The 13,470-nt window shown below is 45.1% G+C and overlaps 1 protein-coding gene across 5 annotated transcripts in view; it reads right to left on the bottom strand.

Annotated features, from left to right (window-relative positions):
• Positions 1 to 13,470, bottom strand: part of HECW1 (HECT, C2 and WW domain containing E3 ubiquitin protein ligase 1) — a 321,611-nt gene that overhangs the window by 83,683 nt on the left and 224,458 nt on the right. For 4 of the 5 annotated variants that reach the window (XM_064487726.1, XM_031454627.2, XM_064487725.1 and 1 more), the window contains 3 exons: positions 11,219 to 11,319; positions 7,572 to 8,906; positions 3,138 to 3,239 (listed from right to left, as the gene is read on the bottom strand). In XM_064487726.1, coding sequence (XP_064343796.1) covers positions 3,138 to 3,239; positions 7,572 to 8,906; positions 11,219 to 11,319 — 1,538 coding nt within the window. The remainder of the gene's footprint in view (positions 1 to 3,137; positions 3,240 to 7,571; positions 8,907 to 11,218; positions 11,320 to 13,470) is intronic. The other variant, XM_031454628.2, reaches the window with a different exon arrangement.

The following is a 13,470-nucleotide window of genomic DNA, read 5'->3' as shown; positions in this document are numbered from 1 at the left end:
AGAAACCATATTGCAGAAAGAAAAAATTTATGAATGGAACTTAAGGACTCAGCATGTCCAACGGACTTGATACGATGATGCCAAAGAGACTCCTGGAAATGATAAATTTACAGATGGCATTGGGGTAAGTTGGAGTCATTCATTTGTATCAATTCGTTTGTGACCGAGGGACCTTTCAAATATTAAATTATATATTTCCATGAAGTCCAAGAACAAGGTCATGCTTAATAATCTGTCCTATTTTAATTATTACACTAACAAAAGCCTGGAAAGTTGTATTTTTTTTTCCCACATTAACAAATGCAATACCATATTGTGGTCTAGATCTTTCTCCTGAACTTCGGTCACATCTCATTGCCTTCTTGGCATCGATACCTGGATGACGTGTCAAATATGACATGATCAAAACCAAGCTTCGGATCTCTCCCACCCACAACTGCTCTACCTGCAGCCTTTCCTTTCCATCTCCTTTAAAGTCAGCTCCATCCTTCTAGGGTAGAACTCTTGAAGTCATCTTGACCCTTATCTTTATCTCACACATCCCATCCCATCTGTCAGCCAATCTACCTCAAAATATCTGTTCAGAATCTGACCTCTCCTCACCCCCCTGCCTCCGCTCCCCACCCCAGCCCAAGCCACCACTGTTTCTCACCTGGGTCATCCCAATAACCTTACCTTGGGTCTCCTGCTTCTATCTTTCTGCCTCACGATTTCATGCCAACACAGCAACCACAGAAAACTTTTTAAAACCTAGGTCAGACAATGTCTCTTCTCTGCTCGAAAAACGACAATGTTCCCCTTTCATCCAGAGTAAAAGACCGTTAGATGATCTACAAGACCCTATGAGATCTGGAGCCCTGATAGACTGACTCGTTCACCTGCAGCTTTCTCCCCTCCTAAATCTGCCCCAGACGCACTGATCTTCTTGCTGTTCCTCACATCGACCAGGCAGGCTCTTCTCTTTGCTCAGAAAGCCCTTCCTGCCCGATGCCTGCAGGGATAACGCTCTCACCTCCTCTCAGGCCAGCTTCCAATATTGCCTTCTCAATGAAGCGTACCCGCTGCCCTATTTAAAATGACCAGCCAGCCACCACCACACGCTCCAGATCCCCCTTATCTTGCTCTGCTTTAATTTTTCCATAGCACTTAACATGCTGCACTATTTCCTCATTGATTCTCCTTACTGTTTATCATCTGTCTCTGCCAGTCTAGACCGTAAGCTCCTTGAGGGCAGGGATCTCTGCCTGTGTTGGCTTAGCTAGAACAGCCCCTCGTGCACAGTAAGCATTCAATAAATATCTGTTCAGTGAATAAATATGATGGAGTGGTGGAGTCATCTGTGTACTATTTGAAATTATCTAAAAAAACTCAGTTATTACCTTCATTCCTAATTTTTCGAATATTTTTCAGAGTCACATGGACAGAAAATTAAAGCCTATCTGGAGAAATTTGTTTCTGTTATCCAAAGCAGTAATTCTTTAAAATGGACTTCTATTCGATTATTTATAATATCTGTATGTATAACTGGATATTACTCTGGCATGGATTGAAGGTCAATTTATGCACGTACCCATTGACAGGTTTTTTTTCTTGTGGGGAAAATGTTCCTTTCTTGGAGAGAACATGTTATAGATATTTTTTTAAGTAGGAAGTGTCTATGGTTGACACAGAAATTTTACTATTCATCGGTGGAATATCCACAAATCAGTGTATAAAGAAAGAACCCAGGCAGCAAAAGTTAAAGGATATAATGTTTGGCTTGGCCTCTCAAAACAAACATAGTGTTCCTTAAATTAGTCTGCCTATTAAAGGCACTGTTTTATCACCAACAAATTACAACGGGATAGGAGAATGGTGTAAATGTAAAATATATCACATGACCAAGAATAGACGAATTAAGGGATAAGCATTTCTTCTTTCGAAAACTGTAATGGCTTAAAGTAAACGCAGGCAGAAGAATGTGAAGAAACATTGATTCATTACATCCTGGAAAGATCTTGCCATCGTAAAATTTGTCACATTTTAAAGGTGATCTTTGCTTGAAACATGAGCCCAAACCAAAACAGGGATGTTCTAGAATCCAGGAACTCATGTGATGCTAAGTGAATGTACAATGTCTGGGGAGTGTCAGTTCCTCCTTACAAATGTAACGTAACAGACTATTAGAAGGTTCAAGATGGAATGGTATCTGCAGACTACCTAACCCAGATCTAGCATTTAGCAGACGAGAAAATTAAAGCTTCACTTTACAAATAAGACACCTGAGTCTCTGAGAGATTGAGTGATTTTCCCAAGTTCAAATGACTAGTTAGATAATTATTTATTACACATTACTGTCACCAGGAGAAAGTGATATTGAATTCCATCCCTAAAGATGACATTTTTGCCTGGAAACCTCTAAGAACTGCAGAAAAAATTGGAGGTCGTCACCTACTGATGCAAGTTAGAGTAAGGAAATTGCAAACTCATGGGTCCTGATGGGGTGAAATGTTTTCTTACACGATGTTTTGAGCCATAAAAAGTCCAATGGAGGATAATAGGATTATTCCATTTTAAATATCAAAGAGGAAAATGTGAGAATTAAGGGTTATGAACAGTTTTCAAAGACTAGTTAAGTTTTGTAAAGAAATGCTCTCCATTTCAGAAGTTGAGGGGCACTGGCAATACTGGGTTATCTCTTTAAGATCACAACCTGAAACCACTAGACAAAAAAAAAAAGAAAAAAAAGAAAAAAAAGAAAAAAGAAAAAAAAAGAAAAAAGGAAAAAAGAAAGAAAAGGAAAATAAAGAAAAAAGAAAAAAGAAAAGAAAAGGAAAAAAAGAAAAAAGAAAAAATAGAAAAAAGAAAAAAGAAGAAAAAGAAAAAAGGAAAATAAAGAAAAAAGAAGAAAGAAAAAGAAAAAAGAATAAAAGAAAAGAAAAAAGAAAACAAGAGAAAAAAGAAAAAAGGAAAAAAGAAAAAAGAAAAAAAAGAACATCAAACAACTTTTCATGGTAGGTGTCATACTGGTTTCTGATAACAGTGTTAAGGTACGGAGTCAGGGAAGAGTCTGAGTGTTTATATACAAAATTCATACTGACCTGCTTAGACTTGAGAGTAAGAGTTAAGACACAGATTTTTTAAAAACTAAAGCTTACTTGGAGGAAGAGGCTCATCGATTGTTGGGTAGTGGTGATGTTCAGGCCTCAAGGAAGGAAGCTGGCTTACTGGCTGGGAATTATGGAGTATAGGACATTCACCTATGGACAAGATAGTCGAGACATTCAGATTCATTCATTGCTTGGCAACGTCATTTAAAAAAAGCATGGCTGTAACACAAACTACTACAAGAAAAAACCCTACAGAGCGGGAAATCTCTTTTTGTGTGTGTGGCAATTTGCTACATTCAGAGTCATTCATGAGCGAGGGAAGAGAGGGGACTACTGAGAAAAAAAAAAAAAAAAAAAAAAAAAAAACTCGAAGAAAACAGCCAAACACTTCATGACTACGATCTGCATCACAACAGGCCAATAGGTAGAATTGGGGTCTGATTCCGGAACCACCTTAATTTTGATGGGGGCGGGGTGGCAGCATCAGAAAAGGACCCGGAAGGAAATTAGCAGAGCCTGAGTTTAGCCTAGGAAAAGACACAGGCCTGCTGGAGAGATGCATAGTATTTATAAGGTCCCATAAAATCTCAGGCGCCTGTGCAAAGATACAGATCCTTGCTTACATAGGTCTGATCAGAAGGCTGCCAAGAGGCCATCTTTCAGATTTTGTGTTTGGAATGAAACTCTTAGATGGTGCCTTTCTGAGAAGGGGTTAAGGAACTGGTGGGATAAGACGGTAAACTCTTGTCCTTTGAAATCTAGGGGCCGGGGTGGGGAGCCAAGGAGCTATGGGATCTCGTGACTGTTCCTGATTATTCCGAGGAAGAATCAGACAAGCCAGTGTGTTCTGGAAAGAGAAAAGACAAGAGACCAAAGAGGTAGCGAAGAGGCAGGAAGACAGAGACAGGAAGACTTGAAACACACAGAAGTGGGGGAGCAGGAAGAAGACAGACAGACACGGAGAAATTTTAGAAATGAACATATCTGCAGAGTGCATGCCCCAATTATGAGAGACACAGCTAATATTATTGTCAGGCAGACTTATGACGAACTGAACCAACTTCTCAAGTGGAGTTCCTATTTGGTGGCGTCCTCACGTCCTGGTGACCCTGTGTGTAGAGTGGCCAAGTGCATGGGAAGCCTGTGGCACTTGCTGTGGGTTTGGGTTACGTAACCAGAGCCATTTGTGGATTTCATTTAGCCATTTAATTCCTAGAGCCAATTGGAAAACGGAACAGAGATGTATTCAGGAACAAAGGGTCCTTTTATAATGTTAAATATACAACCTTGTTTCTTGTGCAGACTCTGGTGTGTGACTCAGATCCTTGGGGTTCTCTGAGACTAAAGGAAGTCAAGGGGAGCGCCTCTTATGCCAACACATAGCTCCTTGCAAACTGACTCTTGTTTCAAAGCTGGATTCTGGGTTTAGTGGATATTGCACTCATGTTTGTCTTTATATGTGCTTAGTGTCAGAAACAAAAAACAAAAAACAATGGTACAGTTGTTATGTCACCAGCTGCTGCGTTTTTAATTTAGTTTCTTTAAAAAACAAACAAACAATGGACTTACCTCGTCATAATTAATTCAATCAATCAGGCTAATTACTCCTCCAAGCTAGCGGAAACATAATACTGTTGCTTGTGGGGGTTAATGGAGCTGACCCCACCTGCCCATGAACCCCAAGCAAATGCAATGATGTGACTGACACATTTCAGCCAACTAAACGGATGCAGCACACAGAGGAAGCAAGCGATTCTGTTCTGCACGAGGCTGAGGCTCCACACCATCCCCCTCACCTCAAACACAAAGAAAGCGTCTGACCCGCTAGCACTCCTGCGAAAAAAAACATATTCCACTGGAAAAGGGCGCCTCGCTGCTCATCTACCTGGAAGAACCCTCACTCAGTGAGAGGCTGGGCACTTCAAATGGATCAACTCATTTAATCCTCTCCAAAACCCTTTGCACTCATTTTACACTTGAAACAGGTAACTTGGCTAAGGTGTCCTGGCTAGGAAGTGAGTCCAGGGCTGAGCTCAAAAATCACATTATATTGCACTCTTCACTCGATGGTGAAACCATTTTATGTTGAGGTTAAAAAAAAAGAGTTTTGTATAGTGGGAAATGCATCAAAAAGTAGATAAAGGATACATTCTTCAAAACTGCATGCAGCACGTCCACCTTGGCTAATTTTGTGAAAGAATTTGTAATCTTAAAAGTCACACGGAGGGGGCAGCAGTGATTTTTATGGGAGAAGAGGGCACACATGTATCTGTCAGACCTCTGTGCTTTCTGTGATCATGTGCTCTTGGCAGCGTGGTGGTGAGCGGGGACGGATCTGCCACGCAGACACCGTTAGCCTGGGGACTCACTACTGAGGGAGAGAGGGCTGGCTGGAGGAAGTCATGTGCCCATGCACGCACAGCCTTTGTGAGCTCAGCAGTCCTTCCCAAGAACCCTCATACCCACCAAAGTGGTCCCCACCATAATGGTCCTCACCATAGTGGTCCCCACCATAGCGGTCCCTGCCATAGTGAAGCATGCCGGTGCTTTTTAACCTTTTCTGAGGTTACAATCAGCAGAATTCAAGAATCTAGACATTTCCTTAGAAACTGCCCTGCCAAGACTGTCACTCTGGCCCTGAAACACTTTCCCGTCCTTTCTGTTAAGGGGATGGCATCCCCCTGCTGGACTGTTCATCTTCCAAGGGGCATGGACAAGTCTTTTTTGGTAAAATGCGCTTTGATATTTGAACGTACACTGAGTCAGTTTCCAATCACCCACGTGTGGAGTGTCTCCCAACACGGCCGTCAAAATATACCCCATGGACGACAACAGGTTGACAATCTACAAACCCAGCCTTGGTTTTCAATGGCTCTGGGCTAAGAATGGTTATTATACTTCTAAAGGTAAAAGTTAAAAAAAAAAAAAAAACACCCCTTTGGTGAGAACAGTTGCTTGATTTTGCCTCTTGACCCACAAAGTCTAAAATATTTACTATCTGACCCTTTATAGGAAGTTTGGTCTGAAACACCCTTGGCAGCTCACGGTTGTGTCTTTGTATGGGTATATCCCCAAGTCTCCTTATCACATACTTAATTTTAATTTCTTTGTAATTACTGAGTACCTTCCACATTATCCATCTTCCTGTGCCCAGCACAAAGCATCTGGCCCAGGACAAAACGGAACTCAAGACACCCTTATTAAAGAAAGGAACTGTCCACCCCATTCTCATGCTCATGGGTGCCTTTCCATATTGCCTGTCACTACAGTTTGCCTCCCTGTGTTTCTTTCTTTACCGATTTCCTTGGACTTCTTATCCCGGGAGCCAATTTCCCTCACTCGTCTTTCTCTAACATGTAGGACTGGGCATTGTTAAATAGTTAAAATAATTTCTTTTATGCTCATGTTAGTTTCTGTAAAAATCTGTAGGTGCCAGGCATTTCTTAAGGTGCTGAAAACTCAAATCTAAAGAAGATACAATTCTGGCCCCTGATGAGCTTACAATCTAGAGACAATCCCACCACATCTCGTTTGGAGGCTAATTTAAACAAACTAGAACAGCAACGTAGCAGAATCTACATTTCTCTATTTTGAAACAACCGAATTATTTCATATTATGATGCAACTTTTGAGTGACTTCCCTCGATGTCACTGTCACTTGACTGGAAGGTGGTTCCCAATTCTAGAGAAGGAAATGCCAGTTAATTTGATATATGATTCCACAGGCATGACTGACAAGGAAGGACTTTGCTTCAAAACACAACACATTTTGAAACTAAAGGTGGTACCTGTTGGATTAGAGTCTTACTTGAGACAAAGTGATTTATACATTCATGTTATTCTTCCTTTCCATTAGCCAAAATAGCACCCCCGTGCCCCCCCAAACAACACAAAACAAAACCAACAACAGTAACAGAATTGAGTAGACAGAAAGCATGACACAAATACGTAGGCTGTACATATCCAGATGCACACAGGTTAGTTAAATTCTAAAACAGGCAATCTCAAGGTTCTTCCACTTATTTTGACATTTCTTGCTAATCTTCAGTAAGTTGGGGGGAGCCAGCCGATATTTACACGTTATCCACCTAACGCTAGTGATCATTTCCTGCTTGTATCACCGGCTACCAGCCATGATGCTCTGGTGGCTGTCAGGACTAGAGGGTGACACGGACACTAAGCAGTTCTGGCGGTTACTTAAAACCAGGAAGCACGCATACAAGCGCACGCTCACATCCCACTAGTTGTAATTCTCGGTGTGTATCTGAGCGGTGGTGGGGGTGTCAGCCATTCACAGTCTGGACTTCCGACAGACACATGTACACAGATACACACGCACACATGTAAGTACAGGACGGGCATTTGCGGCTGCGGCAAACTCACTCGGGACTGATTCCCTCACTCTCGGTTTTGCACCGTGTAGGTGACACCCGGGTCCCCCCGGTGGGCCTATTCTCACTCTGATCAGGTGTGAGGTCTAACCTTCTCTCCGACTGCTCGGCCCTGCCACGGGGGACTCCGGACCTTCCCGGGCTCTGGCTGTGCTCCCGGCGGGGGCGGCCAGCTCGTCGGGCCACGGCCCCACGCCGTTCGCCGGCTCCGGGTCCAGCTCGGGGCTCTGCACCGAGTCGGGCACCGACTCGAAGGCGCTGTTCTCGTCGTCGTCGTCGTCCTGCGAGGAGAAGACGGTGCTCTCGGAGATCTTGGCGCTGTCCACGGACGAGAAGCGGGTGTGGCTGGCGAACCGGCTGCCGCTGTAGCAGGAGGGGCTGTAGCAGGAGGCGCTGTAGCACGAGGAGCTGTAGCACGAGGAGCTGTAGCAGGAGGGGCTGCAGCAGGACGCGTCGCAGCCCTCGCAGCTGTGGTCCCCGCCCTGCCGCGGGCTCGAGTCGCTCTCGCTCCCCGTGCTGGGGAGCGTGTCGCCGTCGGCGAGCGAGCCGTCGGCCGGGTGGCCGGGAGGCGCCGTGCCTCGGGGAGCCTCCTCTCCATCCTCTGCCGGCGGGGGAGGCTCGGCGGCCACCGTGTCCAGCTCGCTGAGCGCATCCTTCTCCGAGGCCTCCCTGAGGGTCGCCTCCTCCTCCGCGCCGTCGTCGTCCGCGCGGGCGCCCTGCGCCGAGGGCAGGCTGTGCAGCAGCGTGTGGATGCGGATGTAGTGCGTCCGCGGGGTCTCGGGCTCCCCGCAGGCCGACGCGATCACCGTCTCCAGCTCGGACACCGGCAGGGAGCACGGCCTGCTCTTCCTCTTCACCGAGGCCCGCAGCTGCAGCCCGGCCTCCCCCTGCCCCAGGGCCGACACGTCCCCCTCCTCCTCCTCCTCCTCCTCCTCCTCCTCCTCCGCCGCGTGCTCCTTCTCCTCCTGCCCCCCAGCGCGGCTCTCCGCCGCCGCTTCCTCGGCCACCGCCGCCGGCCCCCCGGGGCTGCCAAGGGCTTGGCCATCCTCCGGCAGCCCCGGGGGGGCCGCCTCCCCGCCCAGGTCCAGCCGCTCGGCCAGTTCTTCGGCACTCAGGGCGGGCTCCGTGTCCTCCGGTCCCGGGGCCGGAAGCTCCCCAGCCCCCTCGGGTCCCAGAGAGGCTGCGCCATCGTCTCCCGCCTCGGGGGTACCTGCCGCTTCCTCGGCCGCGTTGGCAAGCTCCAGGCTCTCGTCCCGCGCGGGGCCCTCGGCGCTGCCCTGGCTCGGCTGCTCGGCCGCTGGGGTCCCCGAGGGCTCTGCTGCACTGCTCGGGGGCTCGCCTCGGCTGCTGGCCGCCAGGCTGTTCATGGGGCTGTCCTGGATTTCCGCGGACTCAGGTTCGGTGCTCAGGGAAGTCTCCTCGTCGTCTGCGGACAGGAAGAAAACGTCACTGTAACGGCGTTAGTCCGCTCTGCCGGACACGGACCATCCTAAGTGAGTTCTGCCTTAGGATATTAGATGCTGGCGTTGGTGAGGGTTTCCCACTGGCCAAAGCTCTGCTAAAAATTCTGCAAGAATGAGTGTTCCTTATGTTAAGGATAATTTGCAGTCACGATGTATCTGAGAATTCGGTTTCAAGGGATATTATTATTATTATTATTATTATTATTATTATTATTATTATTATTATTATTATTATTATTATTATTATTAAAAATACCCGAAGCCTATCCCTTTCTGGGCACATAGCAGGTGCTTCCCAACGCTTGCTACCCGGAAGACCTCAGAAACTAGGGACCCGGATTCCTTGCTGACCCCAGAAAGGGCTAATTACACGTGTTCAGGGTGTTTCCTATGGCTGGGCTCCCCCCAGGATGGTGGACTCAGGTGACTAAAGAGAAGGACATGTGAATGATGGGAGGAGCCACAGTCATTCAATAGCTCAGACTGGAAACCTGGAGATGACTGCAGTGGAAAAAGGAAGCAGGTCTCCACACCAAGCAACCACTCATGGAGCAGCAACCGTGGTTTACCCCTCCTTCCCCTCCATGTGCTGTATTGGATCCCTGCCAGGTATGAATTCCCATTTGAAGCCCTAGCACTCTTCACTGACTGAAGACAAACAACCTGTCTGGTGTGCTGGGAGTCTGTCCTCATTGCTATACTGAAGGAACAGTCAGTCTGATTTTCAGGATGTAGAAAAGGCGGGATTTGAAAGGATGAAACAGTCCAATGTTTTTCTTACAATCTGCATCACGTATTGGGCATAAACAAATGCAACTATTTTTTAAAAAATTGAAGTACAGTTGATTTACAATGTTGTGTTAGTTTCAGGTGTACAGCCAAGTGATCCTGTTATCCATATCTATGTGTGTGTGTATATATGTATTTTTCATATTCTTTTCCATTATAAGTTATTACAAGGTATAATATCTGTATTATACAGTAGGTCCTTGTTGTTTATCTATAGTGGTGTGTATCTGTTAGTCTCAAAGTCCTAATTGATCCCTCTCTCCCTTTCCCCTTTGATAGCCATAACTTTGTTTTCTACCTCTGTAAGTCTATTTCTGTTTTATAAATAAGTTCATTGGTATCATTTTTTAATAGATTCCACATATAAGTGATATCACATAATATTTGTCTTTCTTTGTCTGACTTACTTCACTTGGTATGATAATCTCTAGGTCCATCCATGTTGCTGCAAATGGCATTATTTCATTCTTTTTTATGACTGAGTAGTATTCCATTGTATAAATATACCACAGCTTCTTTGTCCAGTCATCTGTTGATAGACATTTAGGTTGCTTCCATATCTTGGCTACTGTAAATAGTGCTGCTATGAACACTGGGGTGCATATATCTTTTTGAATTAGAGTTTTCATTTTTTCCAGATATATGCCCAGGAGTAGGATTGCTGGATCATATGGCAACTCTGTTTTTAGTTTTTTAGGGAACCTCCGTATTGTTCTCCATAGTGACTATACCAATTTACATTCCCACCAACAGCGTAGGAAGGAGGGTTCCATTTTCTCCACATCTCTCCAGCATTTATCGTTTGTAGACTTTTTGATGGTGACCATTCTGACTGGTGTGAGGTGACACCTCATGAAAAGTGCAACTTTTGTTTGCTGAGTGGGTGGTGATAAACTCCAGACCCTGAGTTCTCAAAAGCTTTATTAGCTTTAACAGCAGCTCATAAATGTGGCCCAGGAGGACCGAACAGTTCTCAGTGTGCTCTACACTTTGGCTTGAAAAACTGAGCATGGGGTGATTCTGAAGCTTTTTGTCCAATTTATAGTTCTCATTTTCCCCTGTGATATGGTAAAAATCCACTGTGTGATCATAGTTCTTCAATAATACAACATATGATATGCTCATTCATTCACTCATGTATGTAATGATTCACCATCCATTGAGCACCTCCCATGTGGGTGCTGGGAGTAAAATGAGAAATTACATATGGCTCCATACCTTCCATGGCCTCATTGTCAATCCCTGCTCCACTGTCTAACCCGCTACCTTTGGGGCACCAGAAGAAAGAGAAACCTCTCAATCAAGGGGACAGAAACCTGGCTTCCAGAGCAGATCCCTGGCTTCTAGGCTTCAAATCAGGATGAAAGATAGAGAATCACAAAACCTACAACATACCTGGAAGGAACTGTGGTTATTGTATTTTTGAGAAAAGAATCACGCTGTGACACTAGGCTAGGACCAGACACGAAGTTCATGCGGAAGATACCTGGGTGGATGGAGGAAGTGATCTCAAACCGGAACTGCAGCTGTCCACTCACATGATCTGTTGGAAGCCTGCGGCCAAGTGTGTAGCTGACCACCCTGTCCCTAGAAGGAAATAAGTGTCGTCACGGATCTGGTCAATACCGCTCCTCCTAAAGACCATGCGATGTGCTTTCCCTGCCTGTGGGCGAGGCAGGCAAACCCAGGGAGGCCTTGCTCAGGTACAACTGAGATGGTCCTAAGGGAAAGATGAGCTAGTACATCTGCTCACCAGTAATTAAAAAAAACCTCAAGAAAATCCTTACTGAATACTCCAAAGCAGGAATCGGCCAACTACATACAGCCCGTGGTCCAAACCTGTTTTTGGGAGACCATGAGCTGCTTCTTCCATTTTGAAACGGTTGGAAAAAAAAAAAACAAAAGAAGAGTAGTATTTTGGGACACGTGAAAATGATACGAAATGTAAATTTCAACTTCCGAACATAAAAGTTTTATTGGAACGCGGCTATGGTTATCAGTTTACATCTTGGCTGGGCTGCTTTCGTGTTACAATGGCAGAGCTGAGCAGCTGAGACAGATATGACTCACACAGCCTGAAATAGTTATTCGCCTGGCCCTTACAGAAAGTTTGCCAACCTGTGTTCTAAAGAAAAAAGAAGAAAGAAAGGAAAAAAAAGGCATCAGTATCCTTTGCTTGCTTTTCCTGAGCAGGCTGACATTTTCCATATATGCCCTTAATAATGGACAGCACCAGCAGCAGATATGTGTGTTATGATGTATGTATATTCTGTACGGAATATCTACAGAAGGATGCTGTCCTGGTTACCAGAGACCCTGTGGCCAGCTTCAGAAAGGGACCTGCTGCAGAATGGAGCCTGTGACTTCCAATCACATCAACTCCAGGGTCCCACAGAAAGACTCCACTCTGGACTCTAGCACCGTCCCCTCTGCCGACTCAAGGCAATTTTAGTTACCAAGAAGCCAATGATCCAGAGGGAAATCAACCTGAACCTTTGCTATTATAATTTCATCAACAATGCAGCTTCAGCAGAGTACGTGGTCCCCCGTCTCGGCCCGAATAGGAAAGGTGACTACCTTGGGATGTTCAGAAATGAACAAATCCACTCTATCCAATGATAACAAAGACATATTGCAAAACCAGCTGTTACTTACATGAGTCTGTAATCATTCCATTTATTCATTTGTGACATTCAAATAAAAAGATAAATCACTGGCTGCTAGTGTTTTAATGTTTCTTTCTAGAAAGCACCAGCATCATGAAACATCTCACCCAGTGATCCACTGGCTTAGGAGTTCTCTTTGGTCAGCTCTAGTTTAGTGTTTGGAGTTCCTAGGAAGCCCAGCAAATAAAACATTATATGCCGGGAAAACAGAACGGGCCACACTATTTTATTTATTTAGAAAGGGCTTTGGTCAATATTATGAGGTAGGTCTGTTAGGACTGTAGGAAAGAGATCCTGAACCCAAAACCGAAGTGGAATCAGAGGAAGCCTAAAGACAGTCAAACAGTGAGACAAAAATTAAATTGATCATGCTGTGTGCTTGCCTTCCACGTATTTCTTTCCTTTGCTTTTCACCCACTGTATCGACAAATATTTTGGGGAGCCCGTGCCACGGAAAAAGTGTTGCAGTTGATGCAAACCCTACAAGACATTCCCTGCCTCTAAGTAGCTTACATCCATCTCGGGGGATGAGGCAGGACCACCGCATCAATGCTTCAAGGCAGCGGTGATATTTCCAATGTGAAGCCGAGGCGGGCAGGGGTAGAGGCAGGCAGAGAGCCAGGCAGATAGCTGAGGGCTGGGATGTTCCAGGCAAAGGAATCAAGGGCACCCTCTGAACTGTCTTTATTTTAAAAGTCATACAGTTTGCTATTTGAAAAATGAACAGTTTGGAATCATTTAGTCCCTGTGTGCCATGGACTGCTTTACATTCTTTATGTACTTTTTTGTTTCTTTCTTTGCTTAATCCTCAAGGCCATGGATGGAAGATGTGAACACCAGGTTTGAACACAGCTGGAGCTTCAGAAATGTCAACACCCTTTGGCTGGAGAGTTTAACGTGTGTCTGTGTGCTCACAGCTGCACATATGCTGTAAGGGTCTGATTAAACAGCCTTATGATAACTAATAGTGATTCTAAAGTCCTTTTGACAATCCAAAGAGCTTTGAATTAGGACCCCTGGAAATTCTGCATAATTTTTCTCATTCCTTTGATATCATTCTAAGTATTGCATT

The sequence above is a fragment of the Camelus dromedarius genome, chromosome 7, assembly GCF_036321535.1.
Source record: "Camelus dromedarius isolate mCamDro1 chromosome 7, mCamDro1.pat, whole genome shotgun sequence".
NCBI lineage: Eukaryota > Metazoa > Chordata > Mammalia > Artiodactyla > Camelidae > Camelus > Camelus dromedarius.
Note: the sequence above shows the minus strand (reverse complement) of the source record. Positions and strands in the feature narration are given on the sequence as shown.